The sequence below is a fragment of the Rhynchophorus ferrugineus genome, unplaced genomic scaffold (genome assembly GCF_030347505.1).
Source record: "Rhynchophorus ferrugineus isolate W39M unplaced genomic scaffold, kcgeb_rfMv2 rfM6, whole genome shotgun sequence".
Lineage (NCBI taxonomy): Eukaryota > Metazoa > Arthropoda > Insecta > Coleoptera > Curculionidae > Rhynchophorus > Rhynchophorus ferrugineus.
The window spans coordinates 2,664,419-2,684,916 of NW_027472585.1; the positions used below are offsets into that span (position 1 = coordinate 2,664,419).

General features: G+C 31.8%; 5 protein-coding genes across 7 annotated transcripts; 3 read left to right on the forward strand and 2 right to left on the reverse strand.

The window, feature by feature from the left end:
* Window positions 1-22: 22 nt before the first annotated feature.
* Window positions 23-7,249, forward strand: LOC143198765 (ecto-NOX disulfide-thiol exchanger 1). Of its 3 annotated transcripts, none has more exons than XM_076408235.1 (9): window positions 23-270; window positions 352-573; window positions 744-1,011; window positions 1,074-1,242; window positions 1,292-1,483; window positions 1,602-1,785; window positions 4,378-4,484; window positions 6,375-6,557; window positions 6,615-7,249. In XM_076408235.1, exons 1-9 carry the CDS (start codon window positions 243-245, stop codon window positions 7,173-7,175), a joined length of 1,914 nt encoding a protein of 637 aa, XP_076264350.1. In that variant the 5' UTR covers window positions 23-242; the 3' UTR covers window positions 7,176-7,249. The 3 variants fall into 3 exon arrangements, with proteins under 3 accessions (XP_076264350.1, XP_076264351.1, XP_076264352.1); XM_076408236.1 differs by having other exon boundaries at window positions 151-257; window positions 316-573; XM_076408237.1 differs by having other exon boundaries at window positions 168-283.
* Window positions 7,250-8,027: 778 nt separating this feature from the next.
* Window positions 8,028-11,869, reverse strand: Dnai2 (dynein, axonemal, intermediate chain 2). Its single transcript, XM_076408247.1, has 9 exons — window positions 11,648-11,869; window positions 11,331-11,544; window positions 11,005-11,266; window positions 10,678-10,939; window positions 10,408-10,585; window positions 9,841-10,052; window positions 9,553-9,790; window positions 8,317-8,524; window positions 8,028-8,233 (listed from the first exon to the last, which is right to left on the reverse strand). Exons 1-9 carry the CDS (start codon window positions 11,776-11,778, stop codon window positions 8,097-8,099), a joined length of 1,842 nt encoding a protein of 613 aa, XP_076264362.1. The 5' UTR covers window positions 11,779-11,869; the 3' UTR covers window positions 8,028-8,096.
* A 280-nt stretch (window positions 11,870-12,149) lies between these two features.
* On the forward strand, window positions 12,150-13,560 carry Adat1 (Adenosine deaminase, tRNA-specific 1). Its single transcript, XM_076408248.1, has 3 exons — window positions 12,150-12,811; window positions 12,877-13,201; window positions 13,254-13,560. The coding sequence occupies exons 1-3, from the start codon at window positions 12,208-12,210 to the stop codon at window positions 13,549-13,551; spliced, it is 1,227 nt and encodes a 408-aa protein (XP_076264363.1). The 5' UTR covers window positions 12,150-12,207; the 3' UTR covers window positions 13,552-13,560.
* Window positions 13,561-14,200: 640 nt separating this feature from the next.
* LOC143198778 (protein IMPACT) lies at window positions 14,201-15,544 on the forward strand. The gene is made up of 5 exons (XM_076408249.1): window positions 14,201-14,707; window positions 14,758-15,015; window positions 15,066-15,162; window positions 15,213-15,310; window positions 15,362-15,544. The coding sequence occupies exons 1-5, from the start codon at window positions 14,466-14,468 to the stop codon at window positions 15,450-15,452; spliced, it is 786 nt and encodes a 261-aa protein (XP_076264364.1). The 5' UTR covers window positions 14,201-14,465; the 3' UTR covers window positions 15,453-15,544.
* A 1,371-nt stretch (window positions 15,545-16,915) lies between these two features.
* Window positions 16,916-18,419, reverse strand: LOC143198780 (protein IMPACT-like). The gene is made up of 6 exons (XM_076408254.1): window positions 18,363-18,419; window positions 18,029-18,305; window positions 17,450-17,680; window positions 17,275-17,374; window positions 17,118-17,215; window positions 16,916-17,057 (listed from the first exon to the last, which is right to left on the reverse strand). Exons 2-6 carry the CDS (start codon window positions 18,268-18,270, stop codon window positions 16,961-16,963), a joined length of 768 nt encoding a protein of 255 aa, XP_076264369.1. The 5' UTR covers window positions 18,271-18,305; window positions 18,363-18,419; the 3' UTR covers window positions 16,916-16,960.
* Window positions 18,420-20,498: the final 2,079 nt, after the last annotated feature.

Consider the following 20,498-nt stretch of genomic DNA (forward strand, 5'->3'; position numbering starts at 1 on the left):
ATTTTATATTACGTATTTAACTAAGAAAACGATATGAAAGTATTTCATAAATATATACAAAAAGCTATATTAACAGCTACATTAATTAATAGCTAAATTAAGAGCTATATTCAGAATAAAGTTGTATTGTTAATTATGTCAAAATCAGCTGTATTGTTTTAGGTACAAAATGTTAAATTTTGTATTACAGATGTATTTTAAATAAATGTTAAAAACAACTATTTAATTAGGTGTTACCTATAATGCAAATGAACACAGTGGGAGTTTTGGGTAAGCCTTAAGAGTTAGTTTCAGAAAAACAGTAATTGTTTTTAGATTCAAAAAGGAATTCATTTCTTTGTTCTACATTAGGTTCACATGCTTTTGGATCAGGTTCATTTCGTAATAGTGACCGAAACATGAATGGGTCAGATCCCAAATCCAGAGATCAAAGTGAGGAAAGGAGGTTTAGAGCACAGCGTGAAAGGGATCGAAGGGAAACAGAGCGTTCTCTTAATGATTCTGATTCAAATATGTCTGGATCTCAAGAAGTGTTACCTGTAAATAGTGGAGATGCAAATATGTATATGATGGGTAAGTCTTAGATATTAAGTTTAATTTTATATCAGTATAATTTTTTAATTTTCTGTATGTTTATATAGTGACATCATTATTTGTTAATGTGTCATATAGGGTAACTTTTAACAAATTGTCAAATAGATATATTTTGTATTAAAATTAATTTACTATAATTTGACCTACAGGTAGTGTAGATAGTGTTATGATGAACATGTTTATGAATCCCTTTATGGGAATGAATATTGTTCCCCCAATGTTAACTTCTGGAGACCCCCCTATTATAATGAACCCTGTGAAAGAAATTATACATTGCAAATCTTGTACACTTTTTCCACCAAATCCTCATGCACCAGCTCCAACAACACGTGAAAGACCTCCAGGCTGTAGAACAGTTTTTGTTGGAGGATTACCTGAAAAAATATCTGAAGAAATTATCCATGAAATATTTGAGAGGTAATTAGAAAAAAATTATTACATATTAAGTTTAATATAGCGTTTAAATATCTATTAAACAGGTGTGGAGAAATATCAACATTAAGATTAAGCAAAAAAAATTTTTGCCATATTAGATTTGTTTTTGAATCATCTGTTGATGCAGCTATATTTTTATCAGGCTACCGTGTCAGAATCGGCTCTAATATAGATGCAGGTCATACAGGCCGGTTACATGTAGATTATGCTCAGGTAATATCTAAATCTCAATATTATTCTCAGTGATTTAAAGTTTATTTAGGCCAGAGATGACCAGTATGAATGGGAATGCAGACAAAGACAGCTACAAAGGGAGCAAAGACATAGAGAAAGAATGGAAGAAGAACGTTTGAAAAGGTCATCCCCACCACCTGTAATACACTATACTGATCATGAAGCAAGTAATGTGGCTGAAAAAATCAAACAAGATGATACATTTACAAAAGCAGTGCAGGTATTTTATATCTATTATAAACTTTTTATATGAGATTTTACTTTATTTACATTTTTTCATATTGTTCAAACATATTCCATATGTTCCTTTTAAAGCAATTTTATATCTATTACTTTAGATTGTTATAACTTGGTTGGAAAGAGGTGATTGTAATAAGAAGAATGCCAACAACTTTTATTCAATGATACAGTCAACAAATTCTCATGTTAGGAGATTGTTGAATGAAAAATCTCACTATGAAGAAGAACTGAAGAAGGCTAAAGATCTGTTAAAGGGGCGAATGCAAGGCATCCTCCTGCAATGTAAGTACATAAAGCAGTGATAAATAATATTCCTAAAAATAAAGTGGGTCAAAGAATTAATCAGATCTGACTATAACATGAAAATAAGTATGTCTTTGAATGGCAAAGAAAATCTAATTATTCTTTATTTTATAGTACAAATACAGTGGGTTTTGGTTAGATTACTTTTTTCAGTCAGGTGGTAATTAGGCGAAATAAATGTTTAAATTATTCTCTGTTTTTAATGTAAACGGTCATGCTATACAAGGTCTCAGAATCAATAGTTCATCTTCATAGTTCATGGATGGCAGCATTACACACGTAAAGGTGAGTTAAGGCCATTGAGACATACTTATTGTCAATTTATGAACCAAATCCAATGGAATTTTTGTATGTTTAATTTTGTATTACATACATAAGGTAATGTTTCTTGAAATAAAAAATACATTAATTCGCCAAAGAACAATTGATGACAACTCAACCAAACAAATATTTGTTAAGTGTTTCTATATTTCTATAGTCTTGGAAAATGTTTTTCAATTCTTGTATTACTAATTTATTTTAGGAGGTAGTAAAAACTAACAATTTTTGTGGGGTAGGGATAATTAGAAAATGGTTCAATACTTGTTTTTGTTACTACTAACAATTTAAATAGTGGATACGTTATTAAATCAATTAAATATACATTAATGCGTGGGTTGATCTTGTATTGGTATATGTTCCAGTGGCGGCTGATGCATAAACGCTGCAGTGCTCCACAACTTCCAAAAAAAAATTAAAGACGCTCCTTAAAGAAGAAAAATAATTATGTAATCTCACTACAATACTAAAATATATTCTATTACGTACCAAAAAGCAAATCCCACTTAGTATTCGCGAATTTTTGTAATGAATGATAAAAAACTGCAATGGAAGTGTGAGCCATGGCAGTAACGTGGACCAGTGGAATAATCTACCGTCGGTAGGCTACCGACTTACGCTATTGCTATTATTTACCTAGGCCACACGATTGTGCTCTGGGAGCTTTTTCAAACATTCGCGCGGTACTCCATCCTTACACGTTAAAACAAGGCCGATATTTAAGTGCAGATTTCGCTGCATTTAGTCCAGCGCCCGTATGTGACATCCTTTATCTATATTGGAATTTTACCCGGCTTTCGGCCAATTAATAATAACAATATTAATAACAGTGTCTGTGGAAGTGGCCTTTAATTTAATTAATATGAAGAGACTTTTTAAATATTCTTATGAAGAATAGTTGGAATTTAAAAGAAAAGGTTATCAGCGGTGATGAGTAGCCAACAGCAAGCATTCAAGCATTAATTAAAAAAAGTATCCCTTTGCTCACCATGTACACTGTTATGCGCTCCAATTAAACTTGATTAGGTCGAAAGCAGCTTCCACAAAGAAGCTCTTGGCTTTTTTAATAATTCACTTCAATAACTAGAAGTGTTGAACAAAATTGTGAACAAAAGGATCCCCACGGCCCTCCAACCCGTTGGAACTTTAGTATACGGACTATTATTGCCGTACATGAAAATAGAAACCATCTAATTGAGGGTATGGATGAAATAGAAGACCAATTCTTCAGCAACACAGTCTCTAGTGCAGCAGCCTCTATTCGCCGTACATTAAATGATCCGATCTTCAATTTTTGGCTAACTTTTTTCCATATTGTGATGCCCCACGTACATATCCTTTTTAACCAACTGCAGCAAAAAAAATCGAACCTACTGGAATGAAACGCGCTATGGATAATTTTGAACGCAGTATTATTCAAGTTCGAAATAATATTGATAACATAATTAGTGAAGCATCAGATATAATAAGTCATGAGCCACCAGAAGATAAACACTACCGTCAGGGCACAGTCAATTTGGTCTCGGAATTTCTGCTTTAGAGGTTCTTCATTTTAAAGAGCTAGTAGTTGCATCACTTTTCTTCTTGGAGAGTATTGCGGTGAATACCACACTTGATAAAGAACGATTACGAGCTGAACTGTCATTTAACTGTTATTTATTCGAAAAATGATTGCAGAAAATTAAATTATACAGTACCTCCTTTAAAATTTTTAATAGCAAATAATCTAGGAGACACTGCAAGGAAATTAGACAATTATTACAAATTGTAGTAGCAAATCCCATGACATCAGAAGTCGAAAGATATTTCTCAACACTAAAGCGCATCAAAACGTTTCCCAAAATTTCTCAGGCCGATTATAGTTTTAACAGCTCTTTCCATGCTATCTATTGAAAAGCGGTTTATCTCCGAAATAGACAATTTTAATGACAAACTGATTATCAAATTCGCAAACAGAAAGGAACGTAGGACGGACTTGATTTGTAAAAAAGAGGTAAGTTTTTGGTTGCAAAAATAGCAGAACATCTTAGAATTTTTATCAGGAGCCGCCACTGATATGTTCTAATAGTAGGAAATTTTTTAAAACATCTTTTTGGAAACAAAGCAAGTAAAATGATCATTGTATTATATTATTAAGTAAAGACAACCATTAAATAATTTAATTAACAGAAAAGGCCGAATTTAATGTATTTTTTATTTTGAATATAAATCCTGTAAAATAATATCAATATTCAATTTGGATGTGCCTGTTAGTCAGTCACATTGAGCGATTATTCACGGCGGCGCATCACAAGAAGGTTTGGGACCATTTCACTAAAGCCCAGAGAAAGAACATCGAGGCTTGGAAAAAGCAATCGTTGGTATGTAGCCCTTGGACTAACCAACATCATTAACATTATTGTGTGGTCCACATCACTGACAGATATTATTTTAAGACAGTCTAGACAAACATGTGTTGCATTAATTAACTCGACAATTTCCACACAGCATTGTTAATAGACAAGCAGATTTTTTTTTAAGTTCGAGAAAACAGTCCAAGGAATTTTTGCATGTATTAGATCAGTTTATTATATACTATAGAAAAAAAGTAAAACTAATATTCAATAGACGAATTTAGATAATAGTTATTTAATTGAAGGTAAGATCCACGCAGGTAAGTTGAATGGGGTTCGGAATAGTCGGACACGCACAGAATGATAACAAGATGATCGGAGGAATGTTTTTGTTTTATACTTGATAGCTGACTGAATAAAAAGTGTTTTTGTTGTGCCATAATTTACAGTACATGCCTATAAAAATGACGTGAAAGAGGATACTAACTAGAACTAGTAGAACTCAAGAATATGATAAGGGACAGTAGTTTAATTAAAACTTGTATTGGTTTATTGGCGCGTATATCAAACACTTCACACTATTTTTTTAAGGCTAATTACATCATACATTAGATATGCTTAGTACAGTCTTAATTTACAATTTAATGTATGACCACTGTACTGTTCCAAGGCGAAATCTTGGATCACTTCGTTTATCCATTTGATTTCGAGGTTATCGTACAGCTCTTCATTGATTATGCAGCGATAATTATTGGTAATTAATCGTAGATCTTTGTTTTAGATGCGTTGGATTACTAGCTGGTTTGATGTTTTAGTGCAGCTCCATATTTACACCCCATTAACATGACCATTTGCAGATCTTGTTGACTGCTACCTGAACTTTATATTTTTATATATATTATATATATATATATATATATATATATATATATATATATATATAGTCATGATAACTGTGTCGTATTCGTATTTAAATGTTCTAAGTAGTCTAGATCTTGTCGACAGCTACCTGAACTTTTTCTGCAGTCTTAGGCAGATCTATGTATATATATCTATGTATATGTATTTAGATATTCTAAGTACTGTTTCTTTTATTGTTAGTGGTCCCAAGACACTGCCCTGTGGAACTGCAGTCTAATAGGTTTAAGTGTTGAGAATGCCCCTTCATGCGAGACTAAATTATCTTTTGAAAATATATGATTCCAACTGTCGACACTAATTCCGCGGTAGAAATTTGCGCATTTTGTAGATTAATCCCAAATTCCGTACACGGATAAAAGCTTGTGAGACATCCAGGAATATTGCAGGGCAGTATTTCTTTTCTTCAAATGCCTTTTAAAAAACCGCTGTTATTCTATGCACTTGGTCGATTGTCGCGTGATGATTTCCAAATCCAAACAGAAAATCTGGCATTTCTAAAGAGGGTTTAATAAGTTTTAACAACAGTTTGTTGTACATTATTCTGGAATTAGTCCTGGTATGCGTGACACATAATGAAATAATTTAAAATTTAAAAGAAAAATGGTTTAAAAAAACAAATTAGAGAAGATGGTCTAAAACGTTCCTGTCGAATAGTTGTATAATTAACCTGAATTATAATGCTGTATAGGCTGAACATTTTTGTACAGGTGGTTATACACACTAAACCTATGCCAGTTTTCTAGTAGAACACATTATGCTGAAAGCAAAAAACTAATTTAAAGTTTTCTTTCTTCTCGCCAGTCAAATAATTCATATTCTAAGTACCTAGTTTAAAATAAAACACAGTACGCCGTGGTGATAATGTATATAAACGCGAGTTTCTTTTTATATCCTTGTACTGTATATTATCAGTTTCAATCATCTTAAAAATATTTTATCGATTAACAACAATATAAATAACATCGGATTACGGACGTCAAAATTTACATTTTTTAGGAGATAAAAAACTTCCAATTGGAAGATATCCAAGAGAAGCCAAGGGACGATGACGAAATGGACGTGTCCGACGACGACGAGCCAATCAAAAAGAAACCCCGGGACGCATCCACCGAAGAGAGAAACAACCTGAAGGACGAGAACGACAGTTTAAAGTGCCAGGTCGAGGCGTACAAGAACGAAGTAGGTCTTGTTTTACATCGCAGAGATGCGCTGCGTGTAACGCAATGCCTTTTCTAGGTCGAAGTGATAAAAATGGATTATAAGAAAGATCTGGACGACAAAGAGAAACAGTTCAAGATGCTCCAGCAGACGTTACAAGGTATGCAACAGCAACTGATGGAGGCCAAGAGAAAACAGCTGGAGGAAGAGCAGAAAGTTAAGGAGCTCGAAACGAAATTGAAAGTAGACAGGGCGGCTAAAATATCAGAAGTAATTACTCTGGATGACGACGACGTCGAACAGTCCGATAGCGATAGCGTTACGGAAGTCTCAAGTAATAGTAGGCCGGGAGGAACGTCCGTTTCCGATTCCGACGCGAAACTGATCGGAGTAATTTCGACATTTCTCAATGTCCATCCGTTCGGCGCCAGTTTGGATTACATTTGGTCGTACGTGAGCAAAATCGAGCCGAACCTCCGACCCGCAGATATCGAATCTCTCATGAATCGTTTCCCGTCGGTGTTCAAGCAAGAACTGGTGGGAATAGGAGCGAATATCGAAAGAAAATGGATTTTCAACGCTTTCCATATAGTACAACGTTATAATAGTTCAAATAAAAGCAAAGAAAATAATGACTAGATTATTAAATTATACCACAGATGTATTAAAACAGTTATTTATAGATCAATAAAATGTGTTTGTTCGTTTGAATATGAGTTTGTTTTCTTTTAAATTATTTAAGATCCAGAAACACATTTATTTGAATGACAAAACAATAACTTGTGCTGTGAAATAATCATATGAGGTACGTTTCTCGTCAAAATTAGTAATTTCATTACAGGTCAGTTGAAAAGTCCCCGCCCTGGCACATAGATGGCGCTACTAGAATTAAATCCATATGTTTTTTAGTTAGCCCTAACACTAACTAAATTGCCGAAAAACGGTCGCATTTGAAGGAAAAGAAAGTGCTGCTTAATCAAGACAATGCACCGTGTCACAAGTCAGTGAAATCGATGGCAAGAATCCGTGAATTGGGATTCGAATTTCTTCGTCATCCGCCGTATTCTCCAGATCTGGCTCCCAATGACTATTTCCGGTCCTCAGATCTCAAAAGAATGCCCGCTGAGAAGAAATGTTCGTCGAATGAAGAGGTGATCGCCGAAACTGAGGCCTATTTTGAAGCAAAGGAGAAATCGTACTACAAAAATGGCATCGAAAAGTTGCAGGGTCGCTATAATCAGTGTTTCACCCTTGAAGAAAATTATATTGAATAAAAAAAACTAATTTTGACGGAAAAAATGTGTTTTACTATGGTAGGCTGGAACTTTTCAATTGATTTGTTGTGTATTTTGATCAAATAATTAAGATCTTATACAATCTTAGTATGATTTAAGTAAATCAATAATTTTCTTTTAACTAATGTCAACTTTTAGATATTTATGACTTTTATAATTATACCAAAAGCAATCAAAGTCAAATTATTATTTAATATTAGTGGTAAATGTTTATATTAATATTTATATAACATATCAATAAATAACAATATCATTAATATCCCCTTTACTTCTTTGGTGTATCTGGCACAGTGGTAGTCGGAGGAGGAGACTCCGTAGTGGTTGCTTCATCCTGTTGTGTAGCAACATCCGCAGCTTTTTCAGTCGCTTCATCTGTCTCCACTGGTTGGCTTGCTTGTTTCTCTAAAGTTTATTCATTCAACGACAATGATGTAGCAAAAAATTAAAATAACAGAGTAATCTGCATAATAATATTTCTAAATTACCTTTTTCAAAGGTCTCATAAAATTCTATCTCGGCTTGTTGCACCAGGTTATCGGCAAAAACGTGTTCAGATACCTGAGCTATATTCTCCATTATCTGCTCTTCGTCTAACACTTCCGCTTGTTGAGGCTGCTTCGTTTTTTGCTTCAGGCGCAATTCTCGGTTACGTGCTTCTAGAATTTTCTCTCTACGACTTTCTCTTTCGAACATCTATAAATTGATCAATATTTAATTATGGTACTCAATTGCAAAACGGAGGGCTTGGAGTCTTGAAACTATTTTAAAGACAGTTTATATAAATTGAGCAATTTATATGACTGCATCAAACACTACTGACAAAGAAGCTTTAGTTATTGGCTTTTACTTTACAAGAGCTGGTAAATTAAAACGTTCTTTGGTTTGTTCGTCCCTTCATCGTTAACTCCTAATTTTAATGTTATAAATTAGAGTATATCCAATACAAACAGCCAATGCATATCATCATTGTTTATGACGTCAGGACGTTGCAATGTTGCCGCATCAACTTTGACCTGTGGTTTACTTTTACCGGCTTATAACCATTAATTATCATTAATAAAATTTTAAAGAATTTTGAAATTACCTGACAATATGGTCCATCAGTACCAAAACAAATCGAATTTTCGAATACCAAACATATATTAACTTGAGTCTTAAGATAAATACTAGGTTAACTTATGAAACCAAGACAATGTATTCAATTTATGTTCTCCAAATATGCGTATAATTTTGAAAGATAACTGACAACGTTGCAAATTCAAATCATTTTGCGCATGCCAGGATTCTCCTTTTACAAAATGCATTTGGCAGTACATTAAATACTATCTGTGACGTGTATTGGCTGTTTTATTAGAAGGATTTCTTTTTCCGTTTTATGGCTTTTAGAAAAATGGGTTAGATGAAATTAGAAGGGGTATTTTTTGGACAGTTGAACACAGTATTACTTTTGGACAAGTTTCTGTAGTTTTTCAGGAGTTTTAATATAAAACGATGTTTAAACCTTTCAATTGCCATAAAGGAATGTAATTAACTTTACAACTATAAATTCTCGACATTTTTCTAACGATTTTATTATATTTATCAATTATTGATAGTAAATAAACATAGCATAGCACAAAATGAATCTTGTGTCTTTATGTCATACTGTAAATTTCAATCATCTAACGAAAAACCTGTATATTTTATTCAAACCAATTCTGGTATATTATTATCTTACTTACCGCAGTCAGAAGTAACTTATCATTTTTATTAGAAACAGATAAATTATCGCTAAATTCGACCAAATACGTGGTGCCTTTTTGATTTCCCACTGCTACCAATTTACCATTGTCGTGCGTCCTGATACATTTTAATTTTTCATCGCAAACTTTAACGCTGAGGCAGGCTCGTTTTTGTTCTTGCAATATATCCCACACGTCCAGAATTCCGTCCGTTCTCGTTGTAAAAAAAACAGATAATCTGAAATCAGGACAATTTTAAAACAGTGTTAATTGAATAATTGATGGTACCTCGTTGGGCTCCAAGCGCCACTGGTCAGCATAGCTTTATGAAAGCCCGTCCATATAATACAACTTTCTCGACAATCCTCCGACCATATCTTAGCCGACCAATCGCCGATAGTTAGGAAGTTCTTAACGAAGGCCGGGTTTCTTTGCAGCGATAGCACGGGACCCATGTGAGCTGTAAACCTAGCTGACATTTTTTCCATTGCGGTTTTACCCTGAAGAATAGTATAAACAAACCATTTATCATTAATGGAATTAATTATCATGTGTTGGACATGTAAATAATTGGGTGAATGCTAGTGGTGATACATGTGATGATCTCATGTATATATGGTTGCATAAGTAGATGTTAGTGGATAAATAGATCCTCGGACAGGATAACGATCCCGCAATCTTAATTCATTCTCTGTTGTGGCTTTGACACAAACATGCGCCGTGGCGCTTATACATTTTATATTTTTAGACAACTACGCTAACATCTATTCATTCAACCATATATAGATAAGGCCGTGACGTGTATGATAAATCGCAGAAACAACGTTAAATTGTCAGAAACGGTAGACCAGAAACCTTTCTGTTGCACGAGACAACGATTCCTTGTTCTGTTCCAACCATGAATCGAGTCGGTATAGTTGGCTCATACTCCAGACATGAGGCTCCCAAAGCATTAGCCATATTTTGTTCCTCGTCCTTCGCGTAGTCCAATATCAGCGTTTCAGTAGGCTCGGAAAGCTTTCTTATATCCCACCTATCATCAAAATAAACGTAATGCCAAGAAAGTAGCAAACGTTTTGTAAATAAATATGCACGATTTATTCTACCATTCGCAAAATCAATTACCATTTTACTTGACCGTCTGTAGAGGCGCTAAAAAATTCCGCCCCACTTTTAGAATTAATCCACAATACCTCATGGACCGGATCTCTGAAACTATTTTCTATCAAACTGAGTTCAACGGGCTCATATCCTTTTCTCGTATCCCACACCGCTACTTGTCCATTAATCTGTCCGCTGACCAAAGAATGGGGGTCCTTCTGATTATATTCTAGGCATACTATTGAATGTTCCGGTTTCAAAGTTAAGAGAGGTCTATTTGGGTTCTCTAAAAAATACTATCAATAATATGCTATAAAAAACTAGATAACTATCTCGTAGCAATTTGCATACCAACTTCCCAAATATAGGAAAATGTTGTCTCCCTAGGAACAACACTTTGAAATTTCAAATTGCAGTGAGTCACAGCTAGCTTTGATTGATTATCTGGTGACCATGATATATAATTTACTGGTCTAGTGGGAGTACTTTGATCCTGGTAAACATTTACCGTTCTAGCCGAACTTCTTTCAACCAGTGGAGTCGGTTCGACGTCAGAAAAATATTGCTGATAAATATTGATTGCGTTGTTTTGTAAAATACAATTTTCCATGCTCTGTAAGTGTTAAAAACCATAATTAACTTGCTCATGCTTAAGTATACACAATTATAAAAATTACCTTAAAAAGTTGCATCATAGTATGATTGAAACCCTCATCCTTCTCAATTTTCCGACGATAGCGTTTGGTTTGTTCCTCATCCGCTGTGTTAACATCTTTCGGCCAACCACCTTCAATGTGGTTCATGGAGCTGTTTGTATATTCTGCTCTCATCGTATTTAAATAGTGTTCTGCTTGAATAGGAGCGCATTGTGTACTTCTGTCCACTGGATCTCTATTTATAAAGGTTTATAAAAATTATAACACTGATATAATAAAGATTCCATTAGAATTATTTAGAACAGACGAAGAACAGTTTATATTCAATATTACGCTACCTGTCTATAAATTCACGGGCAAGTTTTTTATTGGATGGAAAATTATCTATTAGATCAGGTCCCCTATCCGAAAATAAGCACTGTCTACCAAAGTCACTGCGTTTCTTTTGATACGTAAACGTAACATCCATTTTTATCCAGGAAAATTGTTTAACTAAACTCAACGTTTCATCAATCAGACGTTGAAGTTTGATCAATAAAATACCATGTTAGCATTAAAGGTAACATTTTTAATTAGCCCTTTTTACGAATTTTGAAAATTATGAACGTCTTGACTTAACAATAACAGAAGCGTTCTATATTTGATTATGATGTATAATTATATTTTTATTTATTATTTTTTTGTTTATTCCTAACATTTTTTAATGTTCGTAATATTAATATATACACCAGTTTTTCATTATTTGTTTTAATCAAATCTATTATATCAAATAATCTAAAATTATTATAAGGTATATTGTTATTCTATTGGTATATTGCAATTTGATTGGTCAGAAGTATCAATATTTACATTTCATTTTAAAACATTTTTTAGGTTAAGTCTTCATAATAAATTTATTATGCTTCCAGATTGTGATAAAGACAATATACATACAACTATAGCTAGTTTGTGTTTAAAACATTTTCACTCACTTCCAAAATCAGGAAAGCCCCAAGAAAATGAATGGACGGTACTTTCATGTATCGTTAAAGAACAACAAAATGTGTTTCAGGTTGTTGCTTTAGGTACGGGTACAAAATGTGTAGGTAAAAATAAATTGTGTCCGAATGGTACCATATTAAACGATAGCCACGCAGAGGTGATTTGTAGGAGGGCATTTTTATTTTACCTATGCAATGAACTGAAAAAAGACTCTTCCATATTTAATTTAAAGGGAAGTTCCAAATTCATACTCAAATCGAATATTAAATTTCATTTTTTCACTACACATGTCCCTTGTGGAGATGCAGCTATATTTCCTAAACAAAGTGGAGAAGAGTTTGGAGATATAGTAAGTTTTGAGACAATAATTGCTGATGATGTTCCAGCAAAGAAACGTAAAGTTGACATTGATGAAGACATTTATAGAACAGGAGCTAAATGTTTAAGTAATAGTATCAAACAAGATTTAAAAGAAAAAGGGGAACGGTATCATATTTTAGGAGTTGTCAGGATAAAACCAGGTATTGTATTACAATTATATAGCAATTTATTTTGTGATCATGTTGAAATTTAACAATTATTTTAGGTAGAGGAGATCCTACAGTTTCAGTATCATGTAGTGATAAAATATCGAAATGGTCTCATATGGGAATACAAGGAGCATTGCTTATGACATTCATTGAAAATCCTATCTATTTATCTACTTTTACTATTGTACAAAATACTCCGTTTTGCAAGGAAGCTTTAAAACGAGCTCTATATGGTAGACTTGTAAATTTAAATTTAAAATTACCTTTTGGAGAAAATTGTATGTGTATTAAACAAGTTGATGTATCCTTTGCATATTGCAAAACTAATGAGAAGCAACCTTGTCCATCTAGTATATATTGGTTTTCGAATGGTAAACGAAGGTATGAAAGTTACTTATCAACTAAAATATATCATTAATTACTATTCATTTAGTTGTTTAGAAGTGTCTGTAAATGGTAAAAAGCAAGGAGTTACAAAAAAACATCTACATACAGAAAAAGCAAGAGTAAAAATTTGTAAACTTGAATTTTTCAACATGTTTGTAAAAAAACTGGATGAATATGGTATCAAATTATATGAGAATATTGAAAATAAAGAACTTTCATATAAAACGGCTAAAGAGTCATGTAAAGACTACAAATTAAACTGGGACTCATTGAAACAGTCTTTTGGAAGTTGGACTTTAAAGAATGATTTATTACTGAATTTTAAGTTAGAAAAATATACGTGATATTTTTAATTGTTGTCTCATTTTCTCTTTTTTCTGACATATATTTAATTACCAATTCATAATAAATGCCGAAAGATATAATTAAACGATTTTTTTTTAAAGTAACGTAAGAAGGTTTTAATATCCCACAAGGAAAAATATGTTTTAAGAGACATTGTTTTATGATCCCAATAATCTCCGCTGATTACAGGACAAAGCAAAGACAAGATTTAAAATAAATTAATTATTAAACTTGTTTTCTCATATACCCGATTAGTTCTTAAATTATTTCTGAAAGTGCTTCACAAATTCAATAACATTAAAAGAAGTTAATGTTTGATAGACCAACTAAGAAATTGAGAAAAGTTTATTTGTTATTTTGCGAATATTTTAATTCATTAATATGGAATTAGCTATTCAATATCAGCAATATATAAATATCAAACGTATATATACAGTTATCAATTAGCTCATTAATATATAAAATGTTACAATTAGTTGTCAAGTTAATTAAATTCATCTTGATTAATTGATGTGGATACTAATAATACTTAACTAGCCTAACAGAAATGAAAACAAAATTAGAAATTTTACAACTTTAATGAAAGTTAAATGATTAAAACTGCCGTGTTGCATAATGTAGAAATGGCAACATTGAATAATTTGACGTATTGTGCGTGCTGACTTTTTCATCGTGGTTTATTCTGTGATTTTTTTTCTAATATTTTGAGAAAATAGGGAGGATTCTATATTTTTTGTAATTATTGTTTTAGTTAGTTCCAGATTAGTAGATACAAGAGAAAACATAGTTACTTGTATAATTAGTATATGTAATACAAGTTTCGAAATATTAGCAACAAAAGTTAAAATCGTAACAGATATGAAGCTGATATTAAATCTTAACTTGTATTTTAACACAAGTTAATGATTATAAAATGGATAATATCACCCAGCAAGCAGAAGAATTGGAAGTCATTAAAGCAATATTTGGAGATCAATGGAAATACAATAAAACAACAAATAGTTTTAGTATTCAGATAACAAAGAATGTTGAATTGTGGCTTACTTTACCTTCAGAATATCCTTCAAGTGTACCTCCTAGGTATGAAGTATGGGCACCAAATTTGAGCAAATCTCAACGTGATTTAATTGATAGTGAATTTGCCAATATTTATGAGTATGTTGTCTACAATTATAAAAGGGAAATGTTTATTTATGTTATTTCAGAATGGATAAAGGAGAACCTGTGATATATCAGTGGATTGAAAAATTTAAAGACATTGTATTAAATGATTATGTTTCTGAAGACTGTAGAGATGATGTATCTTATACTAATGAAGAAGATAACGTTCAGAGTGTTTCAAGTAATAATGTAGAATGTAAAAGTAATACAAAATTGAAAATAACACATGGTTCCATTATAACTGATAGAAAAAGCACATTTCAGGGTCATGTTTGTGAAATTTCTAGCTCACAGAATGTTAGGTAGGTTTAAAAAATATTTATTTCAATATACCTTTAACATATTTTTGTAGTGATTTTTTAAACATTTTACTTGAAAACAGAAAAATTGCTCAAGCTACTCATAACATATTAGCCTATAGAGTGAAGTGTGACAAAACTACTTTACAGGTACTTAATTATATTAAAAATAGCTGTTTTTTAAATAATAGTAATGTTAGGATTCTAATGATGATGGTGAGAGTCATGCAGGTGGACGTTTGTTACATCTCTTGCAAATATTAGAGCTGCAAAATGTGGCTGTAGTGGTTTCAAGATGGTAAATACTTACCAACTTGGTATTTCTTTTATTTTAAATACATTGCTTTAGGTATGGAGGTATTCATTTAGGTCCAGATCGTTTTAAACACATAAATAATGCTGCAAGAATTGCATTAACAGATGCAGGTTTTATCAAATAGATGAATTTTAGAAATATTTCTGTAAATGTTTATTATTGTTACATTTTAATAATAATATATTTTGTAATATATCAATTTTATTATATTAAAAAGGTTTTTGTTATGTGGGGTTAATAAATTATAAATTGTAATAAAAGATAGAAAGTTTTATAATATTTAACTTTTGAAAATTAAAAAAAAGAATTGTTGAAGCTGCCTTTGAAAAGAATGAAAAAAAAAGAAACTTATTCAGAATTTAAGTTAAAGTCTCATTAGGAGAAATATAGGATTTTATTTAGGTACTAAATTTCATTTGTTTCATAATTTTTAGTTTTGCTCTCATTATCTAATCTTTTTATCCTAAGCCAATTTAGAGTCTTTTTCAATGGATCCCTGATTACATTAAACATATTCCAATTTAAGAGGAAAAAATATTGAGTTATAGAAATTGCATTAAGAATTTTTTATATATTCCCATATAAAATGTTGCAGTACAATAATGAAAAATATTTAATTCTTGTTAAATGAGAAGGAACTGATTTAGGTAGCATTATATTTAACACCATAAATAATGTGAAGACACAATACAATATATTGTCATATAAAGTTGTATTAATACAATAATGAACAGCAATTAATTAAACATTAACGATATTTGATTGCAAACTGGGAACAACTTAGTATGATAAAATAATATTTTTTAATTAAGAAAAGATTAACAATATTAAGAATAACAATTAACAAAGTTTTCTTGTAAAATTCACTTTTTAAATCCCAGTTCTTCCTCCAAAATCTTTTTTTTTTTTGAACAACATTTTTCTCCCTCGTAAATTGTGTTCGAGATTTTGTTTAATAGTAAACTATCTGCGAAATAAGATTCAATGGCTGAAATCTGCAATGACGGCCAACTTATTTAAGTTTAATCTATAGCGCTATATGTCAAAGGCTTAAGACATATTCAAGTATATTTTTCCGCATTTAGCTTTTTATTGATTAGCTTTATCATTCATTTATTCTATAATTCAATGTTTATTAGGAAACCCAAATTGGCTATTTTCAATTATCTTATTAATCCTTTTGACGTACAGTGTCTCAAAAACTTTTCGAATGATAATAAACTTGTAGACCGGTAAACGGTCCAAGTCCTATACATGTTACTTTTTGTACCTACATGATGAATATTGGGTATTTGTTATGAATATTGTACGGAAAAATTTTAAAAAATTGTAAATTAAAATAGCTTTTATTTCTAAGTAAATAAGTAAGTAATAGAACATGTATTTTAGTGAGATTATATAATTATTTTTTAAAAGCTTCTTAAGTTTTTTTGGTAGCTCAGAGATACTGCAGTGCTTTTGTATCAGCCGTCCCTGATATATGTTACTTTTTGTAGCTATATAATTGATATTGGGAATTTGTTATGAATAAAGTATTGAACAATAAAAAAATCAATAAATTATATTAAAAGTATGTTAACATTTATTTAAATAAAGATAAGTAGAGAGAGATAAGTGTCGATGTTATTAATCTTATGACTTATTTGAAAAGTTTGCTTCTAATAATGCTAGTCTCGCGGCCTCATTGTAGTGCTTGAATCGATCACTCCCAATTTGTATACCCCCATACCTGTGAAGTACATTTGATGTCAGTTTTGCGTTTTATTTTCCGTCAAGTTTTTAATCTTACCATCGTGTAACTATAACTGCTGCATTGTCGGCCTCTAGTATTTTTAATAGATGTAATAACCGACCTCCTGCATGCTTTTCTCCATCGTTGTCAAAATCCTGTCAAGAATATTCGTTATAGCACCTATTACAACGTTCTATATTATTTATATATTTACCTGAACTATTAGTTTGTTTTGATTTTTAAATCTATATGCCAAAACGTTATGTTTGGCCTGCGCTACTTTTTTATTTGACAACAGCGCCTTCTTAAATTTCCTAAAAAATACAACGGGTTAAAAATATGCCAACTTTTGCCAAGCGTCTAAGAACATGGAGCGGAACCACACTTACTCGACGTCATCCATGCTTGATATCCTGCAAGCATGACCCTGGAAGGTGCTTTTTCGATCGTTTATGGGGTCGCTGTGTTTTATGTCTACCCTTACGTTGTCCGACGAGTCATACTTTCTAGCCACTTTATTGGCCTTCTTATTTTTCGCGTTGCCGCTGCCGTTGGGAACGTGTACGACCTCCTTGAACCTCTCGATCCACTGAAAAATTATAGATTCGCCTTCGAATTTTCTGGAAAATAAACAAACTGATTAGTCGCCGGAGTCTATTAAACCTGTTAATGGTTATGGATTGATAAATGGCGCAGGACCAAAACATTGTAAGCTGCGTTTCTACATTTGTTTTTCAACGCACTGACACGCAGACTTTCAACTTCCAAAACTGCTCAAAGGGAAGACCATTCGAAAGCTGAACGAAAATCAATACAAAAACACTACACTCCACATGCTTCCATGAATAGACTGAAACATCTCCAAGTATGAATTCGGATTTGCAACACACCATTTTCACACATAACATACAAATTTAAAAATTTTAAATATTGTCTGTACTATAAACAAATATAGTTATACTACTTACTCGTATATATCAATGAAGTCCGTGTATATGCGATTACGTTGCACTTTATTAAGGTGCGGAGCCCAGAATTCATATTTTGGTGGACCGTTCAGAGGGTAATCGGGTGTCAGAGTTACCCACAGCTCGGCTTCCTTCGATATCTTTATTACGTAGTTCTTCATAATGACGTCATAATTCCAATCTTTGCCGAAAATCGACTCCAATGATATTAATTCCTGTTCTTGTAACTTCTGGTTATCCATTGTTTTAACTTGAGTGTGAAAGATTACTGAACCTACTGCGATAGAAAAATGTTGAAGACGAAATAGTACAAATTGGATGTTTTTCTCAATACCTACGATTTAAATACTCAGGACGTACCTATGAAGTAGGTACTGTAATAAAATAATTATGAAAGGTTCCTAGGCATAATAAAGTAACCAATACTATATAGTAACATATAATAATAATAAGTTTTTAAGTATATTAGAATAGTAAAAATGTTATAGATAAATAATATGTTTCATCTTTTGTATATTTTTATTGTTATTGAAGACTAAATATTATAAAATAATTGATAAGGGGAAATAAAATACTATATCTCATCTTTTTCTTTTATATGGGCAAATGGGATAGACGTAATAAAAAACATTATATTGGGCCTTTTTGAAATATTCTATTTTTATGATTATACATTTAATATAAAATTTAACATTTTCTCAAATATAATTTATATCTATTGGATTTTTTTTAAAATAATTTTATTGCATATAACTTTATTATAAGAATAATCACATATGCAAATACTCAATGTTGCAAAAAAATTACGTAACACAGCTGGAAATATTTTTAAATTAAGATCTATCAAATACAACAAAGTAGTTTGTTATTTATTAATTCTATATTTGAGTTGAAGTCAAACTTTAGCTCCTCTATGTCTAAATCCACAGGTAGCCAGTAAAGTCAACAAAATATTAATGTTATAAGTTTCAGGATATGTAGAATATTTTTTTCATTATCTTTAAATATTAAATGAACTTTCCGTATGTGTGAAGTTGCAAAGACGTCAATAGTTTAATTTTTACTAGATATTGTATTCTGATAGAAGAGTGTTACTGCATATTTCTCATTCTGATATTAATTTCATGTACCTAAATTCAATTTGCATAAATTTGTGGTCACTGATGTTGTCATGGGTGTTAACACAAAACTATTCCGAAAAGAAAGGTGATGCAACTACTAGATGATCTGTAAAATGAAACCAATCGTTTGCACAATTCATTGTAACATGACATACCTCTAAAGTAGAAATTCGGTTAACAAATTTACTGTTGCCTGGAGTGTTGTATTTATTTTCTGGTGACTCATGATTTATTATATCTGATGCTTCACTAATGATGTTATCAGTATTATTTGGAACTCTTATTTTAGTAGGTTCGATTTTTCTTTGCTGTATATGGTTAAAAGGGATATCTACGTGGGGTATCACGTGATGGGAAAAAGTTAGCCAAAAATTAAAGATCAAGTCATTTAATGTACGGCGAATAGAGGCCGCTGCACTACAGAATGTGTTGCTGGAGAACTGGTCTTCTATTAAATCCTTACAGTCAATAAAGTGGTTTTTATTTCGTATTCAACATTAATAGTAAATATATTAAGTTCCAACAGGTTGGAGCGCCTGGGGTTTCTTCTATTCATAAGTTTGTGCAACATTTCTACTAGAGTTGGGGTGAATTATTAAAAAAGTCAGGAATATCTTGTAGATTGCCAAAAAATACACGTACTTGCTTATTTGTGGAAGCAGCTTTAGGCATAATCAAATTTAATAGGTGCGCGTAACAGTGTACATAGTTAGCAAAGGGATACTTTTTTAATTAACGCTGAATGCAGGCGATGTTGGCCGCTCATCACCACTGCTCGACCATAGCTTTGTGCGATCAGTTTGTTGGGTTAAATTTGAATTAAAGGATATATTACGCTTAAAATTGTTTTACTAAGTGTTTCTGCTTCACATTTTTCTATTAGCTCATCATTGCGAACATATTTAAAAATAACTACCAGTTATTCACTATATACTTTTATGTACTGATTTTGATTATGTTCCTGTTGATTATATTTATCCAATACGGTAAAATCAATTCTGTAAAATTATGGAAATGGATTTTAGAGTCTTCATGTCTTTTTATTTTCAAACTTAAGTGCTCACTTAAGATTCCCATTTCCGGTCCAAGCATAATCGCCACCAAAAAGTAAGCAGTAAAAACAGTACAATGCATTTATTTATTACAACCCATCCATTCATTTTCTAAACAAAAGTCTCTATTAAATTTTCTGTTGTAACTTTTCCCTGTACTTACACCAGATTTCTTAATAACAATAGTTCATAATGGTCTACCTTTTCCTGTAGATTCCAATATTCTTTCGTAGGAATATTTTTAAAAAATTCTTCACATTAATTTAATTAAAGACCACTTCTGTGGTTACAGTTATT

Bases quoted from the DNA above. Each gene is read 5' to 3' on its own strand.
- LOC143198765 (XM_076408235.1), top strand. From the start codon at position 243: ATGCAAATGAACACAGTGGGAGTTTTGG. The intron at 271-351 runs GTAAGCCTTAAG...GTTCTACATTAG, and splicing joins GAACACAGTGGGAGTTTTGG to GTTCACATGCTTTTGGATCA. The intron at 1,012-1,073 runs GTAATTAGAAAA...TCTATTAAACAG, and splicing joins ATCCATGAAATATTTGAGAG to GTGTGGAGAAATATCAACAT.
- Dnai2 (XM_076408247.1), bottom strand. From the start codon at position 11,778: ATGGATGTTACGTTTACGTATCAAAAGAAACGCAGTGACTTTGGTAGA. The intron at 10,940-11,004 runs GTATGCAAATTG...AGTATTTTTTAG, and splicing joins TTCCTATATTTGGGAAGTTG to AGAACCCAAATAGACCTCTC. The intron at 8,525-9,552 runs GTAAGTAAGATA...ATCAATTTATAG, and splicing joins ATAAGTTACTTCTGACTGCG to ATGTTCGAAAGAGAAAGTCG.
- Adat1 (XM_076408248.1), top strand. From the start codon at position 12,208: ATGCTTCCAGATTGTGATAAAGACAATATACATACAACTATAGCTAGT. The intron at 12,812-12,876 runs GTATTGTATTAC...CAATTATTTTAG, and splicing joins AGTTGTCAGGATAAAACCAG to GTAGAGGAGATCCTACAGTT. The intron at 13,202-13,253 runs GTATGAAAGTTA...CTATTCATTTAG, and splicing joins TTTTCGAATGGTAAACGAAG to TTGTTTAGAAGTGTCTGTAA.
- LOC143198778 (XM_076408249.1), top strand. From the start codon at position 14,466: ATGGATAATATCACCCAGCAAGCAGAAGAATTGGAAGTCATTAAAGCA. The intron at 15,163-15,212 runs GTACTTAATTAT...TAGTAATGTTAG, and splicing joins GTGACAAAACTACTTTACAG to GATTCTAATGATGATGGTGA. The intron at 15,311-15,361 runs GTAAATACTTAC...ACATTGCTTTAG, and splicing joins GCTGTAGTGGTTTCAAGATG to GTATGGAGGTATTCATTTAG.
- LOC143198780 (XM_076408254.1), bottom strand. From the start codon at position 18,270: ATGGATAACCAGAAGTTACAAGAACAGGAATTAATATCATTGGAGTCG. The intron at 17,375-17,449 runs GTAAGTGTGGTT...TGTATTTTTTAG, and splicing joins TCAAGCATGGATGACGTCGA to GAAATTTAAGAAGGCGCTGT. The intron at 17,216-17,274 runs GTAAATATATAA...TATTCTTGACAG, and splicing joins AAAACAAACTAATAGTTCAG to GATTTTGACAACGATGGAGA.